We start from the raw sequence: 24,158 nt of genomic DNA on the forward strand, positions 1-24,158 counted from the left end.
CACACATATGGAGACTGCAAAGGCTTCATGTGCTCACTTTAGTACTACTTTTAATACTGATTTCCTTTACTATTAAAATAATTTAATCTTTTCTCCAAGGAAATAGATTCCTTTTATTTTCAGCTCTCTATATATGAAGCTACACACACACACACACACACAGACACACACACGCAGGCACGCACATGCACGCTCACATTTTGGTCTGTCAGATTTTGCTCTCTATGCCAGGGAACATGTGTTCCTGCAGAATGGAGAGAAGCCACCTCCACCCACCTTGCATATTCTCTTCTGGATCCAAGCTTCTAGGAAATGAGTTCCCCAAAGAGAAAAATCTCTCTTAGAGCCACAGGCCCACATGGCTATCCACGGAGCTCCTCTGCTCCTGTTTATAGATTTTCTACTGCTGAAATGTTTCAACCAGAATTAAATTTGAATTGTGCATAATGATATTGGCTTAAATTTTACCATCTATCCTCGTGAGCCTTTCAACTTCAGTCCTAATACAGAAAGTTATTAAAATATATAATTTGGAGATTAAGCACACTTCCCAGAATTCAATCACTGCCCATCAGTAATGGAGGCAGAAAGATGTAGGGTGGACTGGATCCTGACCAATAATCCAGATGACCACATAGGAAGTCTTGCAAATGACAAGGATTGAGAATGGTAAAATCGATTATGATGATTTGGAAACCTCTTTAATTTGTAGCTCTCATCCAGAAAGGCTGTGGGAGTTAAGGAGATTTAAGCATACAGAAAGAAAGTGAAAGATGTGTATTTAAGGATGTCCAGGTAAGGTTCTTTCTAGGGGAAAAAGGCATGATTCAAATGTGTTTACCAACCTTCAAGGTTAAAATATCTCTGCCACGGCTAATATTAAGGTATCAGTAAGGAGGCAGGAAGTGGAGGTGCCTCTTTCCTTTCCCACAACTATCATCAGAAGTGATCATTTGTGCATTGTACTATTTCATAATTATCAAATAATGAAACATTAATTTTGTTAGGGTTTTTTCCTCCTAAGGAAAAGTATCTATAAAACTTACACTTAGAGAAACTCATGAACTCCCACAGATCTTATGGGTCTTATCTCCTGCCACTCTCCTCCCTTCTCATCAAACTGTCCTCCTCCTCTCATATGATTTGTCTTCCTGAATATATTTTGAGCTTTTATACTATGGCTTTTGATGTTCAAGCAACCGCAATGTCGCCTGCCAACTCTATCCACAAATCCAGCACAAGACCTTGAAGGCTCAGACAAAATGTTCTGTATTCCTTCTCTGTTAACCTGTCCCATATGTTAAGGCTTTTGTCTCAGCCTCATGCAGTCATAGGTAGGGCTTCTCCAAAGGTGGCTGCATGTAGTGTATGACCCTGGGATTGATTCATGGCACTAGGATAGCCGCCAGGGCATCAGGACTAAGGGTGTGAGTACTTGCCCTAAATAACCTGGATAAAATATAAGGGACAGAAAGAGCTGTGACTGTCCCTTGTTTGTTTTGCTACTTTCTATCTTGCATGAACTGTTTCTCCTCCGAGTTGCTTGTTTGTCATGTCACAGTCCCTTGGAGCTAGCTGATTACAGACTGAATTCTGTCTTACTTACTTTTCTGGTTGCTGAGACAAAATACAGAACAGCCAAAGGTAAAGGAGGAGTAGGGGTTATATCTCAGTGGCAAAGCACCAGCCTGGCACATATAAGGTCCTGAGTTTGATTCTTGCTTAAACAAAATTAAAGGAGGAAAGGTTTATTTAGCTCACAATTCGTACAGAGTTTAGTCCATAATCAACTGACTCTCACTCCAAGGGATGGTGGTACTAGAGAAGGGAAGTTGTTGTGACTCTTCCTGATCATGTGGTTCAAGAGCCTGTAGGACTGGGTTTTGGGAAGCGTTAAGAAAGGTTTGAAATGCTGGCTGAAACAGTACCATTGGAGGGCGGAGGCTGTATTTGTTGGGATATTCTGGTCAGAGCTCAAAGTCCAGATGGTTGATAGAAACCTTGCTGGTAAAGACCAGGCTCAGAAGGTTTCTGCTAGGAAACAGTATATTGGTTGTTGGACTCCAGATGATTTTGTTATGGTTTGGTAGAAAGTGTGTCTGCATTTTGCTTGTGTCTACAGATTTTGTACAGGTGTCTACAGGTTTTGCCTGAGCCTGAGATCAAGGGCAGTAAACTAATTAATCTTGCAGAAGAAATTTCACAGCAGTCTAATATTGAGGCAGTGGCTTGGCTACTATGGGGGCTGTTAGCCAGATTTATGTTGAGAATCAAGGGCAAAGAGTCCAGGAGAATTTTTTAAAACTTTTTGAGTTTGATGAGAAAGGAAGCTCCAGTAAAGTTGCAGCCTAAGAACACGGAAGAGAGGAAAAACTGGTTGCTGAAAAGACTCACAAATAAAATCCAAGTATTCCAGAAGAAGAAAACACAAAAGATGGCGTGAAGACATAACAAGAAGGAATAAAACACAAGGCTTTGTAGCCTCCAAGTTGCAAAGATTTTGCTTTGAGAAGACAGCTCCAGAGCATCATGTTCCAGAATGGTGGTGGCTTAGGGAAGTTGCTCCATTGGGTTTGCTTCATAGGTGCTCAATCCCACCAGCCAAGAGAAAGAAGCCTGGCTATTGCTCAGGCTGGTAGAAGAACATGGTATCAACCACACGATGCTGGCTTTAGGTACAAGTAGAATGCAGAATTGTGGGGTTGGGAAGTTTTCCACTCAGACTGCTGCAGAAAGCCTGAGAGGCCAGGCAGCGGGTCCTTGAGAGGGCAGTGTATGTGAGAGGGCAGAAACTGTGAGTAGGAAGCCAAAGGTGTACTGAAGACCCAAGAAGTTTGGAGAAGCCAGAATATAGATTGTCTGAGGAAAACTGCAAGGAGAGAACACAGCTAGTTCAAGCAGCAAGCCATGGGAGCTGTCACTACTAGAAATAGAGGCAGGGTCCTCCAAACCCTGTGGAATTCACATTTTGCCACAGATTGTCTCAGATGCTGCATGTAGAACAATAAAATTTAATGTTTGCCCTGCTGAATTTTGGACTTGGTTTCTTCCCATTCCTTTATATCCCCATCTGTACCTTTTGAAATGATAAAATTTATTTTATGCCATTGAATGTTGGGAGTGTTTAATTTTCTTTTTATTTGTATAGGAGCTCAAGGCTAAGAGTTTGCCTTAACTGTCAGAGGAGCTTTATTCAACCATGCTGGAAATTTTTAGGACTTTATGAAAGACTTAGAGATGGACTAAATACCTTTAGCATAAAGGAATGTGCATGAGTCTTCGAGGGACCAGGTGCAAAATGTTATGGCTGTGTTTAGAGGTCCTCCCAAAGCCTTATGCACTCATAGGTGGTCCCCCCTTCTGCCCCAGAGATGGCTGAATCTAGAGTGTGTGGGATTAATTTAAATTACAATGCTAGGTCCAAGAGCACGAGGATTAAGGGTGTGAGCGCTTCCTGTCCTTAAATAGCCTAGAAAATATATATGGGTTAGAAAACAACAAAAACCTGTGATTGTCCCTTGCTTTTTTTGCTACTTTTTACTCATCATAAACTATTTCTCTTTGTAATGTCTGTCTGCCACAGCACCCTGACTTGGAGCAAACTGATCATGGGCAGAAACCTCTTCCAACTCTGAGTTAAACAAATCTTTCCTCCTTTAACTTTGTGTGTTGGGTATTTTGCCTCAGCAATGGAAAAAGTAACTAAAAATCATATGAGTCTTCTTTCTTGTGGAATTTCCCCTCAAACATCTTGTAATACACAGATCTTGTGCTTCTCTTTTCCAAGACCTGAGCAACTCACTTCTGTCTTCCTACTACTCTGGGATCACATACCAAAATTGAGAAGGTAAGGTTCGGTAATCAAGTTAAAATTAAAATCATCACTTGTGATAAAACTTTGCGGTAAAGATCTTTAAGTCTGTAGCCATAATTGGTGATATGATAATAAATCCAGCCAATATTAACTACATACTAGGAAGATTTTTTTTCTGATAAAATATCTATACCTTTATGCCTGAGATCTGAATGGTAACCCTTTTAGAACTATTATGTAAGTGTAAATTACATAAGTGACCCAGGTGTCTTATGGTAGATTTCAAGTAAAAAACAAACCTATATAATCCCGGAACAAGCACTGATACCAGCAGTGTAATTAGCATCTCTCCAAACTCAAATTACTGTCTGCCTCGGAACTGCCTCAGTAGTATTTTTAATTCTCAATAATTAATGATAAGTAAATTTTTAAAATATAGAATAAAGAAGCATCTATGAGACATTCTGAGACAGTGTTATTATATACTATATATGATATCATTATCTCTTTCATCTAGATCTCAAATGCTATGATATTTTATTTCTAGAGATTCTGAAAAGTCTTTAGATTTTTACAGGTTTCTGCTGCATCACATTCTGGTCCTTAAGTGCAAGGATAAATTGTGTGGCACTTTTACAGAAATTAGTATAGACCAAATCTAAGATTGGACTTTGGTCTATAAAAAGGCAAAACAAAACAACAACAACAAAAAAAGTGCTACAACAGATTGGGCTAGGGAGAAGAAGGCTGTTTTATAAAGGTCAATTTTTAAACCCCTCCTACAGAACATGATCTATGCAAAATATATCCACAATATATTCCAAAGCATAATGTCACCGGATAAACCTAAGGAGTTGAACATATGGGGGAATATGAAAAAGAAGGTATTAAAGTCTGAAAACAAGCAGGTTGGTGAGCTCATTAGCTGGGGTGGAATTTTAAAATCTTCACGTGAACGAATATATAAATCAAAATATACACATGCATTCATAGTCATGCGCACTATGTGTTCACACATGGCACATTCTGCAGTTAAATGATAATTTTCCACACTGCAGCAGTGAAATTTTGATCTCTTTATAAGTGTAACGTCGCCCTCTTCTGGTCAATAGAAGGCATTTACACTTCTAAATCCACAACGGGAAAATCTAACAGTGACAAAGTTTCTGGATTTTCGGTTCAACTTTGCTCAAAAGTAAGTTTACTTAAATTTTACTTATTTCCAAATATCATTTATTTTATTTTATTTTATTTTATTTTGTTTTATTTTATTTTATTTTATTTTATTTTATTTTATTTTATCATGGGGCATTAATTCCTAGGAAAATATAATAAGGGTGATTTAAAATAACAACTTACTTGTTTTGATAAAACAAGTAGGCAATTAAAAATGATTGAGCAACTTAGCTGCAAATTACAAAATTAAACTATTTTCTTGCTGTAATGTATTTTAACAGAAGAAAACAAATGTACATTTTGTGTTTCTCTGGTGTTTTCCAGAGAAATATGGTTTGAAGAAATACCAAAGTTTTGCAATATACTTTTGTTACTTCCCAAATTGCAATATTACATACAACATTAAAATCATATTAACAGTGTGAGAAATGTTCAAATGTTGTTTAGAAATTAGTGTATTAACTTGGAAAAGGGTAATTAATTTTTCTACATCTTAATGTGAAGCAACTGATTGTCAATAGAAGAAAGGAGGGAGAAGCGCCAGCTCTGCATGTAGAGACAAAATAAAACTTCTCTCCAAAATCATCTGTGAGAGAATTTTGATACACTAACCTGCAGGTGAAAGACAGATGCGATTATGATCGGTTTCAGGGTGAACCACTGTTACTAACACTAGTGGTTAGATGTATTAAATAGTAAAGTATGCTAAAAAACAGTACATGAGGACTCTTTGGATTAAAAATATAAATGATTAACAGTATTTGGATGCCCTAATACAACTGAAATCAATCACAAAACTGGTTCAGAAATAATCATGGCATGTCTCAATTTCGGTAATAATTTGTCACTTTTTTCTCCCTGTACATGAAAAAATCATATTTAAAGAATGTATATAGCTTAAGTATAAGTTTCTTTCATTACTATTTTGGCAACTATTTGAAATGTTAACCCAATATTTTGGAATTCAAAAGAAAGATACATTGCCAATATCAAGAAAATATATGACAAATTATGCAATACAAATTAGGGACCATGGAATACTTTCACATTTATTTTGATTGTTAATTCTGAGAATGCCTTGGTATGCAAATTTCTTCTACATTACATTTTGCTACAAAAATTCAACCAAAACAGCTTCAATAACTTCTCTGGGTGAATGATGTTTTATATTATTTCTATCGATAATTCTTAGTTCTTAAGATGAAGAAAATCAACAGACAATTTGAAATGACTCATAGCATGTATAAGCAGCAGTGGCTACAGCAAGGCCTAAGAACAAAGGCAACACATATTTACAAATATGTTACCCTTGTTATTGCCCTAGGAAGGGACTGCATGGATCGGACTATCCTGCTTACAAATATATAAGAGAAGCCTAGACATCATAAATATGCCACATTCTACAAGATGATTGTGAATTGGATGAGACCCATTTTCTATTAGCTAACTGAATAATTGGATAGTTCGGGGTTTCTAGATATTTCAGGGTATCCCATGTTTTAATATTCTGTAATTTTTTCCATAGCATTTACTGTGAGTAGAGCTAAGGATGACTTCCACATGGGTGACAGTCCCACAGTGGAAACAAATAAATCCCTCCAAAACTTCTCTCTCCCGTATGGTTATTATCAAAATTGAAATTTTCTCAAAAGATGAACTTAAAATTGGAACAAAATGAAACCTTTTAACAAAAAGTGAAAAAGGAGAAAAGTATTTAAAATCTTTGCCTTTAATTTTGTTCACTTTGAAACTAAGAGTAGATGAACAGAAAGCTGATAAGTTGCACCTGGTACATTTTGATGAAAAGCCCTCATTTAAAATGCATGATTATCTTTTGGCTTCAATTTGGTTTCCAATCCTTTTTAGGGTGGATTTATAAAACTTCCTAAGAGATGTCGGGGAGCCTATCAAGAGAGTTTATTAAAACATAAAAATTCCACCTTCAGATTGTGGATTTTGGCATCCTCACAGAATACTGATATCTGAAGGTATTTAAATGGGGTGGGTGGAGCTCCACTGGAATTCAGGTTTCAAAGTTTTGTTATTTTATAAATGAAATTTTCTCTTAAAGTATGATCCATAACCAATAGCAGCAGCAGCATCTGAAAGCTCGTGAAAAAGAATGTCATGCCCTACTCCAAAATTATTGAATCAGCATCAGAATTTCAATAAACCTCTCCTCCATATGGTTTAGAAGCATTGCATTAAAAAACAAACCTAACATACTGTGTAACAGAAAGCAACAAAGCAATATAGTACAAGCCTAAAAAGCAATCAAATCCTAAAAACTATTGACACAATTTATACAAAAGAACGATACCCGATAAATTTCAATAGTTTATATAAATCAGCAAGAAGAACATAAATATCCTGATAGGAAAATGAATACACAGTCAACATCAACACGAAGAAAAGGAACTTGCAAAAATAGTTAAGTAGAAATTCAAATAAGAAAATACCATAGCAAACAAAACTGGCCAAAGACTGAAAATGGATGATACTCTGAACTTGCATAGAAAAAAATTCACTCTCCTCTACTGTAGAAGGATATGTAAATTGGGACAGTGAAATTTGACTATCAAACAAGTCATTTGAACCAGAAATTTCAAATTACATAGGTGAGACAATATAATCAGTAGTTTAAAAAAAAAAAAAAAAAAAGCAAGCTGCAACACTAGTACAGAAGGATACCAACACATTATTCATGATGTAATTTGGAAAGATACTAAATGTCTTTTTTGTTTTTTGTTTTTTTGTCTTTTTCCTTTTTATCGGGACCAGGGATCGAACTCACGACTGCCTGCTTGCAAGGCAGGCACTTATGCTGCTGAGCTAAATCCCCAGCCCCTATACTAAATGTCTAACAATTGGTTAATTAATTATACTGCATCCAAATTATGGGACTAATACTGAGTCATTAAAAGTCACCTTATAGAGGAACACATACTGAGCACAGGAAACATGCCATTATACATACATAACTTGCCATGTGAGAAGACATGCATTAGTATCATTGCTATACTGTGCGAACATGAGAGATTTCTTTGTGTGTTTCTGTGCATCCTAAGTTTTCTGCAATGCAGCTCTATTACTTTGTAAGAAGAAATAATAGACTTTGCAGTGGTATATGAGAGTTAATTTATACCAACTCACAAAAGCCAATGGTTAAAATTTTAAAAACATTGTAAGTCAATTCTTAAGCACAGCCTTTTAAAAAATTATGCAAATTTACAATTAGATAAATTAATTTTAAATGGGAGAAAACACTTAAAACTCATCACTTTCTAATCATTTGAAGATTTTACTGTGATGTATGATCTTAATCCATGTACATATACATTGCAAATGCTATGCGGCGATACAGTATTACTGCACATCTCTTCTCAGACTGGTGACTGGGGACCTTAGGCCAAGGAGACTGAAATATTCATGCCACAGATATTGGCAAATGATATTAAACATCAAGGCTTTTTTCCTTCCCCAGAAAGCTACTTTTTACATTTATTAGCATACCATAGACTTTAATTATTTCTTGTGAAAATATAATGTGGGCATTTGAAAGGAAAGAAAAGAGGATTCTCCCACCATGAGTATATATTAAAGAAGGGAAAAAATGATTACTTTGCCTTTTCCAGGGTTGTTTCAATATCAAAAAGGTAGAGATGTTGGTATTTGGTCTTTATACCAACTAGTTACTGAAATCCAAGCCAACTCTACTTTAGTATCTGTTCACCTTCCTTTTTAAAACAGTTGAAAATCTCTGAGCTCTCTGTCTGTAAAACTAGGGAAACGTAAGTGTCCTAATTCTTTCGAGGAGGTTTCAGTGAGTTAAACTGATTAATGTATTTATTTTGGGAACCATGAAATACGGCATATGCTTATGATACTAATCATATTAGAATGACCACCAATTTCTTAATAAATTTAGAAACAAATTGTTCATATTTATAGCACATTAATGTTACATTTATTTAAAATGGTTAAGCCAAAGAGGAATTATTTTAATCTAATCTTCTAAAAGTATTATTTTAATAAAAATGCTCACAAAGTCCAGTGCTTAAATCCCTCCCACCTCCATGTTTAATAGATACTGATGTCCTTCATACTCCAACTGATTTTTCTGAAAAAAACAACTCTGAAAGTGTATGTAAAGTATCTACACATTTCAAGTACCTGAAACTACAGAAGAATCTGCAAATGACGACTCTGACAAATTATTCTCCACGTCCCACTCCTTTTTCTCCAGATTTGGCTGCTCTTTGGCTGAACAAAGTGATTCATTAATGTCAGGACCATCTTCATATAGCAAATTCTCAATCTCTGTGAATAAAATATACAGTATAAATGACGGACCAACATTTTTTATGCTAACAATATAAATAAATGCTGCTTTTATTAAAAAAGAAAAGAGGTTATCAACTGGAGATTATCTGCATACACTTATACACCTTGGAAGACTGAAGTGTAATGTAGAACTGTATATAATTTCAACAGCTCTTATTGTTAGTTTTGAAAATAAAACTGAGGCACAACAGAGATTTGCTGTGATATGCTTTAAAACTGTGAAATCTTGAAAGGCTTAGAATGAGTGTTTTGTTATGACACAATATTTTTACTTTCAATATGAACACAGTGAGTAATTTTTGTAATGATTACATTTTACCTAAAACTATGACCTAATAACTATTATGCTAATCCTGAGGACAGTGAGATGACTTCCCCTCTGACCATTTTCCGTAGCATTAAGTCTCTGACTCGGTGATTCAGATGACTTAAGGCTGAATTAATGAAAATGTAAATGTGGTAGTTTTTCTTTAGCTGTGCTCTTGCCATTTTGTTCCCTCGCTCTGTATGTTATACGTGATGATGTACATCTGCTTTAATGTCAGACTAAATTCATGTATTCTGAATTCTTGGAGCATTTTTCTTAATATGCAAAATTGTCTGTATTTCTTTTTTCTTCTTTCTACCATTCCACTTCGTGCCTTTCAGCCCTGAACCAATGTGCATTGAGTGTTTCACTAAAGGCTCTGTGGAATACAAAGAAAAACAATAATTTATGTTTCTTTTGAGGCTACAATCTGTTAGAGAAGTTAGATGCCATAAGGAAAAAAATTTTTTTTGTATTAGTAGAGATTGAACCCAAGGTCTCTGCTCTGATCTATATTTCCATCCCTTTTTATATTTTTACTAATTTACTTTTTATTTTGAGAGAGGGTCTGGCTAAGTTGTCCAGTCTGAGATCAAACTAGGGATGCTTTTGTCTCAGTCTCCAAAAGTGTTAGGATTAGAGGTGTGTGCAACCACACCTAAGAAAATTTCTTCAAGTATGGTTTCAAATTAGCCCCCATCACCATCTGAGATGAATATGCACTTTTCAAATGAAGAAATACAAGCAGCAAATAAGCATATGAAAAAATTCAACATCACAGATCATTTGAGTATTACAAATTAAAATAACACTGAGATTCCATCTCACTCCAAAAAGAATGGCTATCCTCAAGAAATCAACCAATAACAAATGCTAGTGAGGCTATGGGGAAAAAGGAACCCTTTCCCCATTGTTGGTTGGAGTATAGACTGATACAACCACTGTGGAAATCAGTGTGGATATTCTTCAAAAAAACTAGGCCTGAAGGTCCCATTTGATCCATGTATTCCCCGTATAGGTATTTTCCCTGAAAAAATGAAAACATCATACAACAGTCGTATATTCACATCCATATTTATAGAAATTTGTAGTAGTCTAATCTTGGAAACAACTCAAATGCCCACCAACCATGAAACAGATTAAAAAAAAAGATGTGGTATTTTTATACAATGAAGTACTACTCAGCTATAAAGAAGAATAAATTCAAGGCTTTTATAGGTAAATAGATGCAACTTGAGACCATTCTCACAAGTGAAAGAAATTAGAATCTCATGGAAACATGATATTGTCTTCCCACTGTAAAAAAAAAGGAAAGCATAAGTATCGTGCATCCAAAATGCACGATAGATATTGTAAAAGTGAAAGACAAACTTCTCAAAAGGAAAGAAAAACTAAGATAAGAGAAAGGAGAAAAGAAAGAAGAGAAAATATTTCATATATATAATTATACATATAATTCTTCTACTAATCTGTTAGGTCATCAAAAAAGAAGTTTGTGCATTCATTGTTTGATCATTTTTCATGCCTGTATCTTGTAATCTGAGCAACTACTTTAAAGATAACAACATGCAATGCAATAACCATTGTTAATCTTCTATTATTAATGCTGTTTTGAAATTCTGCATCATTATTGTTGTTTTAAAATAAACACCCCAAATTAGTAGCCACCTTAAAATACAAGAGGAAATGTGTCTAACTTTGCATGGAGAATTTTCTGGAAGAAAATGATTGTGACTTCAGATAAAAAGCCAACTTGAAAAAGTTCAAAATTAGTTATTAAGTATGTTTGGGGTTTATACTTATAGTAGCCAATTTATTTTGTGCTTATAATAAAGCACTTCATACATAGCAAGTCTTAATGTGCAAAATAAATCTAGGTGATAAATAATATCATGATCCTCATTTTACAGATGAGTAGGGTGAAGTCATGTTCTTAGACAGAGGTCACAAATTCAAGGGCAGAGCTAGGAGTTAATGGGCCAAAAGAACGAGGATCTTATATCCATCTGTCTGTGCTGCCATAACAGCACACCACAGACTGACTATTGGAACAACAGAAATTTACTTCGGACTTCTTTGTGAAATGTTCTTAGCTACTGACACTAACCTCACATGATGGAGAGCAAAAGAAGTGCTCTTTTTTCTTCCTCCTCTTGTAGAATCACAATTATATTGACATAGGTTCTCACCTTTATGAATTTATTTAATCTTAATTACTCCTAAAACACTATCTCCCGATTCAGCTATAATGGGGATTTAGGGATTCAATCTATGATTTGGGGGATCCTACATTTTTCCATAACATAACCCCACTGCATGCAAAATACTTTCATTTTCCTTAAAAGTTTCAAAAGGCTTATCTCATTGTAGAATCAAAATGTAAAGTCTAAATCAGAAGTCTATCTAAATTATGTGTAAATTAGATCTGTGTAAGACTCCAGGTATGATTCAGCCTCAGGTAAATTCTCTTCCAGCTCTAAACTCATGGGTTTATAGCAAATGAAGTTATGTGATTCCAAAATGTAATTGTGTTGCAGACTAATATTTATACTGCATTCAAAGTGAAACAAAACAAAATATATGATATATACACATACGAATGAAAGAAAAAGCTTTGTTTCAAGCAAGTCTAAAACCTAGCAAGACAAATTCCATTAGATTTTAAAGCTCAAGAATAATTCTCTTGAACTCTGTCCTGCCAACTAAAAAACAACCACCAAAGGGGGGGAAAATGAAGGATGCGGTACACACCCATGTAATGCCAGCATTTGGGAGGCTGAAGCAGGATTACTGCAAATCAGAGACCAGCCTGGGCTATATGGTGAGTTCAAGGCCAGCCTGAACTACACAGTGAGATCCTAGAGAAAGAAATCAAACCACTCCAGGAGTGGGGCCACATGCTTGTAGTGCCAGCACTTCAGAGGCTGAGACAGGAGTATCACTGCGAGTTCAAGGCCAGCCTGGGCTTCGTAGTGAAACTCTCTCACAGAACAAAACAAAACAAACAAACAAACAAACAAACAAAAAACGCTTATAAACCAGAAAAAGAAAATCAAGCCAAAAGAAAAGAAGAAACTAACAACCCAACTAATAACCCAAACAAACAGAGAATAGTACTTTGGTTTAATATTCTGCCCTCTGAACCAGCTGGGGTGGCAGAATCACACCAGATCCCTTTTGTTTTCTTAGAATCTTGCCTTTGCAGCAGTCTGTGAGGTATTTCCACCTGCAAGACATCTCATCCAACCCAAATATGCAGCCACATCCTTTGAAACCAAGGAGGAAAAAAGCTCTGCTCCCTGGGCCATGGGGGAACAGGCAACCCTGATGGGCTCTGTATTGCTTTGGGGTTACTCTGTGCTTTCCTTGAGGAACAGTACCTAGTCACAGACAAAAAGCTTCAACAGAAGTGTGACAACCTTCCTTCGTTCCATTCTGTCTTCTCTATCCCCTTTAAGCAAACTGATAGTGTCTCTGCTGGCACAGTGATGTCTTTATCCTTGGCTTCTGCCAAAATGAGGAAGTACACGAGTCACCCTATCATCTCTTTATCAAATACAGTATGTGTCCATCACACAATAATTCAGAATATACCATCTTAATTTTTCGTAATAAGGATAGGCTGAGAATTTTTCAGGTCTTCAAATTCTGGTCCCTTTTGAATTAGCAATTGCTTCTTTAGTTCACATTCTCTTCTTTTGAATTTTACCATAAGCAGTTGAGAGAAAAACACTCCTAAAACATTTTATTTAAATATCATCCCTGATAAACACTGCATCCAATTTCATTACCCATAAGATCTACCTTCCCCAAAATATAAGAACATGTATTCATCAAGATCTTTTCCATTTTATAAGGACCATCTTTCTTTCAGTTTTCAGTAACATTCCTCATTTCTTACTAAGAACAAACCAGAATCACCCTTAACATATCTATGGCTAGCATTCACCTCAACATCGTCCTCTGTCTACCCATTAGCAGTTCTAAAGTCACTTTCACGTGCTTTCGTATTTTTTTTTAAAAAGCAGGATCATGATGTTTGATACCAAAATATATATTAGTTAGCTTAGGTCATGAGAACAAAAATAGCATAGAGTAGGTTCCATAAACAGCATCTTTTCCAGTTTTGGAGACTGAACATCTAAGACCAGGATGACAGTAGACACAGGGATGCGTCTTTTCTTGCATTGCACATGGCTGCCTTCTCACACTGTTATGCATGACGGGAAAACTGAGATTTCTTTCTCTTGTTCTTACGAGGCCACAGTTGTATTGTATGGAGGCCTCACCACTGTGACCTCATTTGACCATGATCACCTCTTAATTCTCTGTCTCAAGCTATAGCCACACTGAGGATTAAGATTTCAAAATATATGCTATGAGAGGACACCACAGAGGATCATCAGCTCATCTTTCAGTGCTTGTTCTTCCCACAAGAACAGCCACAAATGAATTTGCTCCTGTCATGTAGGCCTGCCGGAAAAACACTCTGTATTCACATCACTGACAGTCCTGATTTGGATTTTCTGAGGAAATGAAAAGGAAATTCATGTGGAATGGTTAAGGGTCTGAATGGATGTTTGGTGGTAGAAGAGCCCATAGGGTTTGGCATTTTCCATTCAACCTTCAAAGGACGTTTAGAGACCCACTGCTACAGCATCCACTGTCTGCATAATGGCTAGATAGCTGAGTTAATTAACATCTATCATCATCCACTAGAGATGAACTCCAATCACAAGAGGGGACTTCTGTGGACCCAGAGAGCAAGGAAAAGATGAGTAATTGGTGCCTGTTTGTTTTGTTTTTGTTTTTGTTTTTGTTTCATTTTGTAATCAGGCTTTTCCTATTTTTCTGAGGTTCTTGATTTTGGCCAAATAGTAGATGTGGCTGGGTGGAGGGAATCAAAATAAATTAGTCCCAAAGCCATTCTTAGACTCACAAACACTTAGTCACAGTATGAAGTTATGGCATATTAGGAAAGTATCAAGGAAGGCACAATGATATTATATGTGTATGATAAATTTTGTTGAAAAACTCACATTACCTTGAATTTATGAGATATACTTCACCTTTTGTTTTTGCTTTTTTAAAAAAACTGTCATTTGAGGGGGCTGGGGATTTAGCTCAGCGGCATAAGCGCCTGCCTTGCAAGCAGGCAGTTATGAGTTTGATCCCCGGTACCCATAAAAAGGAAAAAGACAAAAAAAACCAAAAAACTGTCATTTGAAAAACAACAATAAACATCTACAAGGCATCTGTACAGTGGAACTTAAAAATCTCTTAGTGGCCGAGGTATACAGCTCACTGGTAAAGTGCTTACCTAGCTTGCATTAGTCTCTGAGTTTGAGCACCACAAAGCAAAAGAAAAATTAGCAAGAAATATTCTGACATAAGGCTCTGTGTCAGGAGGATGTGGGAACATAAAATGAATAGATGCCCTCTAAGGAGATGAGTATAACAAGGGCTTTTGGTATGAAAAATTGTCCTCCGTAACATTCCTTGGCACAATAAGGCCGAAATTTCCTCAGAAAAAAACAAACAAACAAGGAAACAAAACATCTAGACCATTGCCATTCTTCATTGTAACTCAAGGTTTAGAATGATTATCAGTAGATGCTAATCATCTCATGAGGTTGTAAAAAGGTGTTTAACAAAGATGAGGTGGTCTAGACACGGGAACCCTTGATGTGATAGGTTTGGTCCATACTTCTGACTATAAACCCTTTCAGACTTAGACAACTGACAATAGACTTACGCTATGGGAGAGTGTCTGGGGATTGACATTTACAAGAAACCGTTGTCTAGATGTTGCAGGTAAGTGGACCATTTTATTGGTCCACTTGGTAGGATAACACTTGGTAAAATACACTTGGTAGGGTAAATGGAAACAGTGATAGGTTAGAAACCCTGGACTTTGGTGAAAGAAAGATCGTGACATTTCTATCAAACTTGTAAAAGTCAGATTGATTATGTTTGACTAGGTCCCCAAATTCTTGAATAATTCCAGAAAGAAATGCTAAGTGTAGGGTCTTTTGAGTTTTTTACTTTTCGTTGACCTCAAACATATGACACTGCATAATGTTTGTGTGGGGGTAAAGAGCGGTGACCTCATCATGTCATTTGATTACACTCTACTTCTCCTAGTCCATTTGCACATAGGTTTATTAATGCTCTTGTATAATTCTTAGCATTTTAATAGCTCACATTAAAATACTTGACTGTCTCTTTATTCTCTCTCTCTTCCCTCTTTTCCCTCTCCCTCTCCTTTCCCCTCTGTCTCCATCTCCTTTCTCTGTGTCCCTTCTTGTCTCTCTCTATATATAGGTACATATATGTACCCAAAGAAGCAATGAGAGTAGAAACACAGAGTTTGCTGGTGGATACGCCATAGAATTATTGTCTGAATTTTTTTTTAAAAAAGAGAAGATGGTTTATTTGAAGGTGGAGAAAAAGAGAGGAGAGAAAGCGAAAGAAGATAGCTACCCTGAACGAGTAGGGAGCATTCGAAAGTGAAATACTCCTATTGTCTGACATCTGAAAGCTGAATGAACCACTTTTAAATGAATAAAATAAATACATTCATACATTTCTGTATTTCAAACTATTGGGAAAAATTAAGATATTTCAAAGAATAATATACCATGAAGCATAATGTGCTGTTTCTTCAATAATTTAGTTATTTTAGTTCACTGCTTGCTTTTTTTATACCAGGTAGGACTGTCCGCTTGTACATTGCATGTGTAATTCAGGAAACAGTGTGATTCTCATTCCACTAGAAGTTATGGTGTGTGGATCTAGGTGCCTAGAACAGTGGTAAGCACATCTGACATGTATTCATTGAAGACTGAGTGAAGGGAAGTAAGCTTTCAATGACTGTAACATTTATAATTAATGGGTTAACAATTAACTTTGAATTTGACTAATATAGGATAGCTTGGAAAACATAGAATTTTTTTTTTCAGTTTTACAATCACTTTTAAAATGTAATTAGGATTTAGAGATTCTTTTTTCCGAAAAGTACTGACTCTTCCTTTGGGCCTGAAGATATCTGACTGGTAGCTAAAAGTTTGTCATGTCTCCATACTATGAAAACTAAAGTGGCATTTTAAATTAGATTCACAACTAACAAACACAGAAGGTCTATAAATAGTATTATTGTCAAATACTTATAAAATTTCATATTAAATAAGGTTGAAATATTTTGGCAATTATAAGTCCTTTGCCAAATGGTTTAAAAATTAATTAAAATATTCGGAAAGATATGGAGCAGTTACCTTAAATGCTGTAGCATTTTCTCAATTTACTTGCATCTTGTGTAATGTTAAGATTATCTTCATAAAAGTTTCAGCCTGTTATCATATTTCCAAAATTAGACTGATAGTAGACTGTTGGTTGAACTAGACGTCAACCACCAATATTCAAGCCTTGCTTGCCAAACTTCATGGTTTCTGATAAGCTAAATTTTTTCTCAAACATCGAGTTCCTCACTTGTAAAGGAGATTAAAGTAAATGATCTACCAAATCCCTTCTCACTATAGAATTGTGATTCTAAAAATCTTGATGTTTGACATTATGTTTCCAGGCTTCATTTTAAACTGCATCACTGGAAAAATGTGTAAAATTTTCCTTAGTAAAATTAGAAATACCTGCATTGCTTTCAGAGTGATCAACACCTGTTAAGTCTCGGGCAAGGGCGCTGTTTCCTGTTTGATGGAGAATATTCAGAAATGTAGAAAACCAGTTTTCTTTCTGTACAATCCTTTGCAGTAGTTCTCTCACACCTGATTCATTCCCATTGTTTTCTGCAGCAGAAATCTATTTTAAGGAACAAACAGAGTTAAAGAACATGAAACATCTTATGAATAAATGTAAACAGAAAACATCCTTTAGGAAAACTGAACTGTTAAATACAATATAAAAGGCTTATATTTGAACATTAAAGAAACCCGCAGTGCTACTAATAGCAGTTCTGGAGTCAGTCTGCAAAGAACATCATTAAACTAAGAAACTTTTTCAACATGCGCCACTTTTTAAAGTCACGGAAATATTCAAATCTGACATTTGGGAAATAAATCTTTTATTAGCCATTCTGAATAAGGGTTGCAAGACAAAGGATATTTAATCTGTAGCCACACTATGCCTCTTTTCACCCACTTTTTTCTGCGTATCTGTGGTTTGCTATTTCTTTCCAACCTGTGACGTTTACAAGTGGAAGTATTTGTTTTCTAACTCTTCCTTTATTTCATCATCAGATTTATTAAGCAAATGTTATTAGAGCAGATTTATATTTTTTCTATTTAATAATTGCGTTATTTATTATTGCTATAATAAAATTCCCAAAGTTTTGTTAATGTTTTGAGAACTATATTATGATGAAGATAACAAGTTATGGGGAAGACTTATTTTTATATCCATTGATTATGATCATTAACTTTTATTTGCATTCTCTTTTCTATTAATCTTAAAAAACTTTTAAAACTATGGATCATTTGTGTAATCATTATCACTGTGACTTTTCTCATATTCTAAAAGTGTAACAAAATGGACAAGAAACTAACAGAAGCCACAATGAACCAGAAGAAACTCTTGTCTAGGGAGTATCCCTAAAAGATTCTGGTTTCCTTTGTCAAAACACATATTTTTCAAGCAATTTTTCAGCAATCTCATGTGTTTCTAATATGCATCCTACATGAGAAATAATGATTTAGATATTGTTTAAATTCTTTCTTAACACCTGTCAGTCATATGTGTAATTTGGATTGCTTAGACAAGTTTTTTTTTGATAATGTATATACATTTCTACTTCAAAATCTTTTAATGTTAGGGATTTGTTAGCAGTGCAACCCTGTCTGACACAAATTTGGTACTGTATCAGCTATCACTAAGATGACTAGGAAAATTATTTACTTTTACAAACACATTGCCAGTAGACACTACTACTTAGAACAGAAGTGTGTTCGGTACAATTTTCACTCAAAGAATATTTTAGTCTTGCTACCTAGTAGTTTAAGAATGCTGTTCCAAAGATGATATATACTAACCCAGAAGCACTAGAACAGGTATCAAATCTTCCTTTTTTAGGCTAGAAATTCAAAATAAAGGTATTTAGTTACATATCTAAGATCGCCAGCTAGTACATAGCAAAATAGAATTCCATCCTAGGTCCTGTAGGCTAAATTCTGCTTTTTTGAGCAATCACTTTAGCTAATAAATACCTCCAATTTTAGTTTGATTTCCTGGAAAGTAGTGGTTAAAACAACTCTGAACTAAACATGTAAGTGACTTTGGTCCATGTCTTCCATAGTATTTTCTAAGCAGTTGCTTGCTCATTTCCTAATTTTTCCTTGACTTCGTCAATCTCCTAATAGAAATTCTTTACTTCATCTGGTGTTTGTAAAGCTTTGTTATCTGCTAATTTGAGAATTGATTGCTATAAGACACAAGAAAGACTGACTTAGCATCTTATTTTAACTGAAAACATTTCTGTTTTTATTAATCCATCTTTCAGATATGTTAATATATGTCTAACAGGAGTAATCTAAAAGTCTCCCCAAAGAGGGTCAATAAGGTATCTTTAAAATGTTTTTATTGAAAATCTAAGCATACTTTACCTCGTTTTCTTTAAGTATTAATCTGTTAAATTTATTTTTTCTTGAGAATCACACTTGTAAAGTTTTCTTTGCTTTACTGAACTCAGGAATTTGAGAATCACGCTACCATTATCTCCTACAAGTATAGTATCTGTGCAGTTTAGTAGCTTCATCAAGATTTGGGATTTTTTAAATAAATCTTTTAAGTTTTTCACATTTCTAGTGCTAGAAAATTCAAAATTCTCTTTGGAATGAAGTTAAAAATGTCTGAATACACTGCTAAGTAGTGTATGGAATATAGAATATAGATGACTTTGTGAGCAAAACAACTCAAAGCTTCGATGTTCTAAATTCTTTGATATAAGTTTTCTTTCCAACACAATCAGTGGAGAAACCAAAGATAGTTTCATAAAATACTGGCTTGCTAAAGAAGTATAAGTTTTACTGAAAATGCTTTCTTTCCCTCTTATGATAATCTTAGATAGATACTGTACTTAACTATAATTCTGATCTTTGAAGCTAGCAGACTTCAACTCTCACGTAACAGTAAATCAGCAAACAAAATTTATATCTTAAAAACAAAGAATTTTTTCATGTCCTAATGAAAGGAACCCTGCTAAAGTGATACAACTAATTTCCCATTCTCTTCTTCCTCTTTTTCTCCTCCTCCTCTTCTCCAGCTCCCCTTTTCTCCTTCTGTCTCCTCCTCTTCCTCCCCTTATTTCTTCCAAAATGTATGTCCTTCATAGTTTTGCTAACATTACAGTTAACCAGGGGAGACTTACTTGGAAATGCCATTTCATGTTTTGTGTTGGAACTGGGCTCTCTCCAGTTTCCAACTGGACTACTCCTGGTGTCTTGGTCTTCTTACATAAACGGAGGGCAAATGGGGACAGCAAGACTACAGGTGTTTAATATTTCATCTAAGTAAGACACGTGCCTCTCTTTAGCCGTTCAAACTGTTGTTATGACACTATGGAAACATTTATATAATCCCTTCTGTTTCAGAGTTCAAGACTGTCTAAGAAAGTGGATGTGCCAAGTTGTCACTAAGCCTCCTAAAACAAACAGAACACAAGGAAATGTCCTTGCCATTAATCAACCTACTATGATTTATAAAATGGCTTGTATTCATTGTTGAGTTCTACAATTTAGAATTAATGACTCACAGAAAGTAGACATTCATTAATTATTGGTTTGAAGAATTAACTCTGATTATTATTATAAAATAAACTCCAGGAAAGCACAGGTCATGTCGGTTTTTGCCTTCTATCATAGTATCTGGTGGAAATATGACACAAAAGCTCAGATTGAGTGAATGAGTAAATCAATGAAGTAAATACATTCTTTGAATACTCATTGGGCACAGAATGAAGTCTCAGATGATTATCAGAAACCATGATGTAATTGAGAGCAGGAGCTGAAACATGGGCTTGAGGATGCTAAACACATAGTGGACCTAATAAAAAATGTCAATTTGATACCAGAAAAATTAAAATTAACACAACATTCTTAGAAGACTTGATTAGTTGCCCTAAGATTAAATTTTGACACTAACTTTAAATTATGAAAAATTAAATTTATAAATTTATTGATCATCATTCATCCATTCTCCAGTGTTTGGAAAGTCAACTCAACTTGAACATTGTGTGTTTCAAGTCTTACTCCAGGTAACTTTTTGAAAATAAATTCAAGTGATAGTACTTAATTTGTGAATCTACTCTGAGCCTTGACTAGGTTTTGGGAGCTTAAAAGATGAAAGATAGTTTTTCCTTCGATTACATTTTATCTAGGGATTTTAAGACACATCTGAATTTTTACATCAGGGACTTACCTACACCATGAAACTGTAACTTTATGAGGAAATAGAACCAGATAAATGATAGTAAAATTTAACATAACCATATCAAAATAGTTCTTTTTTGTAAACTGTTTTCCTAAATCACTAGACCTCAAATGCATGTCTTTCCATTCTCAATTCTTATGATTTTCATTTCATATTTTGATCCTATAAAAGAAATATCATCAATGACCCTCTTATGGACAGTTTCCCAAAAGTAATGCTTTCTTTCTATTATTATCATAACTTAATTTTGGAAGTGATAATGTAAAATGATGCATATAAAATTATCTGCTTACTGATTCTTAGACACATTACTGATTCTTAGAGAACCTGAAATACAGCTCTTCACTCTTCTAAGACTTCTTTAAAGTACAAAGCTAACGGGAAAATTGGTTACTTTACTCCCAATACATGAAAGTCCCTTTACTCTCTGTTTTCTTTGTGTCAGATCCCTTGCATTACTGCTAGCTGCCTCCAAGCCTGCCAGAATCAAGAACTTGGATAAAATGTAGCTGGCAGAAATTGAATCCAGGCAAGACAAAAGTGATGCTGATAGGCAGAAGTATTTAGAGTAAATACAGAGAAGTGCTGTTTCGCTGGCAATCGGGACATCATACCCACGAAACACAAACAGCTTTGTGGTGTTACTGGACTCTGTTGCTTCTGGACTTCCTAACAGCTACTGTGGCTGGAAATGCCATCTTCCAACTCCAGCTGGCTTGAAGGCTGCATACTTTCTTCCAAATTAAGATTCTGCCACAGTGATGTACACATTTGTCATATCCAGCTGGACTACTATAATGCGTTCTAGTTGGTTCTCAATACACAAAATGACATAAATGCTACAGACAACAGTGAAAAGTAATTTACTGGTTGAGAAAACTGGTCATCAAATTTGGATGCAAGTTAGGTCTTTGGATAGGGATTGTGGCTGTTAAGTCTACACAGGACAATAAACTTTAGTTACTAAAGACCAACTCAGCCCATAGGCTATCTTCAATCAATCTGGTACTTGAACATTGTTGTGAAGATACAGCTGATGAACCAAAAAGAAAAAAAAAAAAAAGAGTCAAAATCATAACAAAGTATAGACAAAGCTTTGACTTCTAGTAATGGGTTTATCTGTTTAAATACCTTTCAAAACTTATAAGCCTGAATAAATCAGATTCAAGTAGGTCAGCATTTATATACCTTGTGGTATGTCTGCACTAGCTGAAAAATAATAAACATTATATTAAGTATAAAGACACCTGTAAAAACCACCCTACCAAAATGTTACCTTAAAAAATCTACTAATTCTTCATAAATATGAAAACTGCAAATAGCAACATATTTTTCAATGAAGTATATCTAAATTTTGATTGCAAAGAATGAAGATATTCTGATTAAAGACAAAGATTTAGAATGTAGGTATTTGGATTGAATTTTAATTCTAAAGATTGTAGATATTCTGATTAAAGACAAAGATTCAGAATGTAGATTTTCTGATTAAACGGTGTATGTGTATGTGTGTATATGTGATATATGTGTTACATATAATTTATGTAGATCAACACTAAATGGTATAGTGTATAGTACAGGGCAGAGTGTGATCTGTTTACCTGGAAGAAAGCAGTAACAAAAGTATTTAAACAAATGAGCATGATCGTGTTCCAATAAAACTTTATAGACATTGAGAAATTGAAAGTAAAAAATCTCTAAAGACTACCTTTAGCTATGGGCATGCAAAAATGAGCAGCAAGCTGCATTTAGCTCGCAATCCATAATTTGCTGACTTCAATTCTATGAAATGAAATCAAGGAAGACATAATACTGAATACCATCAGGACCTTCGCTCTGCCAGCATTTTTTTTTTCTGCCAGCATTTTTCCAGGGAGGCCTTGAAACATTATTTGACTTACCTTGGTTTTCTCATCTGTAAAATGGAATTAATAATATTAGGACTCTATGGGCTATTTTGAGTAGGAACTGTGATACATTTTAAAGATTATACTAACTGCACATAGCGTTTATGTGCATTGTCTACTAGTATATAGCTCATTCTTATTCTAATGTTATTTCATTATATCAGTGAAAAGATTAGAAAATTAGTTCTTTTGTGATTAAATTTTTAAAATTATCTTTTAAGTGCCTACACGTTCTCTTTTTAGAGAAGGAAATAAGATTTACCCAAAGAAGTGAAAGGCCATTGGGAATGCGACAGATGTGCAGGAGGCCCCTGCTTTGCAAACTCTTGTCTAAAAGGCCGGATTCCTTCATCTGAAATGACACCTACCCTATTTCGGTCTTCAATGGTCAACAGATCCACCTCCGTGCATTTATCCAGGACGTCTCTAACCAGAAGCTTGTCCACCAGAGTGGGCTGAAGCAAGGTCAGCAGCTGGAGACATTCATCTTGAGTAGTCTCAAAGGACGGGGAGGGCAAGTCAGTGAGATCCGGGTTCACGTAGCGGGCGGCCAGGGCGCTGCCTGCTCTCTGGAGGGCATCCACGAACTCCCGGGTCCAACCGGGGGCCCAGCCCTGCTCCTGCTCCAAGGTGTTCAGAAGCAGTTCTACTGCCTTCATGTTCCCAGAGGTGTTCGCCGTCCTCATAATCTGCTCCTTCACATCCCTAGGCAGGAAGGTCAGATAGTCCAGCACGGGCTCTACCTGGATGTACATTTTCACTCGCGTCCTGAAGCACGAGAGGAGATAGCGGAAGCACTTATCCGTGGAATACGCGTTCGACATCTCTGGTTCCCAGAGGAGCGAGCGGGTCGTCCCAACTGTAAGCTCCACGGGTGACACAGTTGGGGCTCAGTCTGCTGGCTGCCGAGAATCACAGGTCCCCAGCAGCGTGTCTCACGACGGGCGTCCCGCGGGGCTCCCAGGCCTTGCCCAGCAGGGTCTCACCTGGGCAGGTGTGCAGGTGCCAGGTGCGCAGGTGGCGAGGGGCGCGCGCGCGGGCGGGCTGGACCCCGGACTCGGGATCGCGCGGTGCGCAGGCAGAACGCTCTGAGTTCTGTCTTCTGACCGGCCGCGCTTTCTGTTTGCTTGACTTTAATTTCTGTTTCGATTCTCTTGCCCAGACTTTCCTAACGTCA

The 24,158-nt window shown here is 35.9% G+C and overlaps 1 protein-coding gene across 2 annotated transcripts in view; it reads right to left on the reverse strand.

Annotated features, from left to right (window-relative positions):
* The window catches only part of Ifih1 (interferon induced with helicase C domain 1), a 55,088-nt gene extending 30,936 nt beyond the window's left edge, over window positions 1-24,152 (reverse strand). The window contains exons 1-3 of one of the 2 annotated variants that reach the window (XM_063259168.1): window positions 23,350-24,152; window positions 17,288-17,456; window positions 9,164-9,310 (exon numbers count right to left, since the gene is read on the reverse strand). In XM_063259168.1, coding sequence (XP_063115238.1) covers window positions 9,164-9,310; window positions 17,288-17,456; window positions 23,350-23,805 — 772 coding nt within the window. In that variant the 5' untranslated portion in view covers window positions 23,806-24,152. The remainder of the gene's footprint in view (window positions 1-9,163; window positions 9,311-17,287; window positions 17,457-23,349) is intronic. The other variant, XM_063259167.1, reaches the window with a different exon arrangement.
* Between the last annotated feature and the right edge of the window lie 6 nt (window positions 24,153-24,158).

The sequence above is a fragment of the Cavia porcellus genome, unplaced genomic scaffold, assembly GCF_034190915.1.
Source record: "Cavia porcellus strain 051 isolate PalLab524CR breed Dunkin Hartley unplaced genomic scaffold, mCavPor4.1 scaffold_12, whole genome shotgun sequence".
Classification (NCBI taxonomy): Eukaryota; Metazoa; Chordata; class Mammalia; order Rodentia; family Caviidae; genus Cavia; species Cavia porcellus.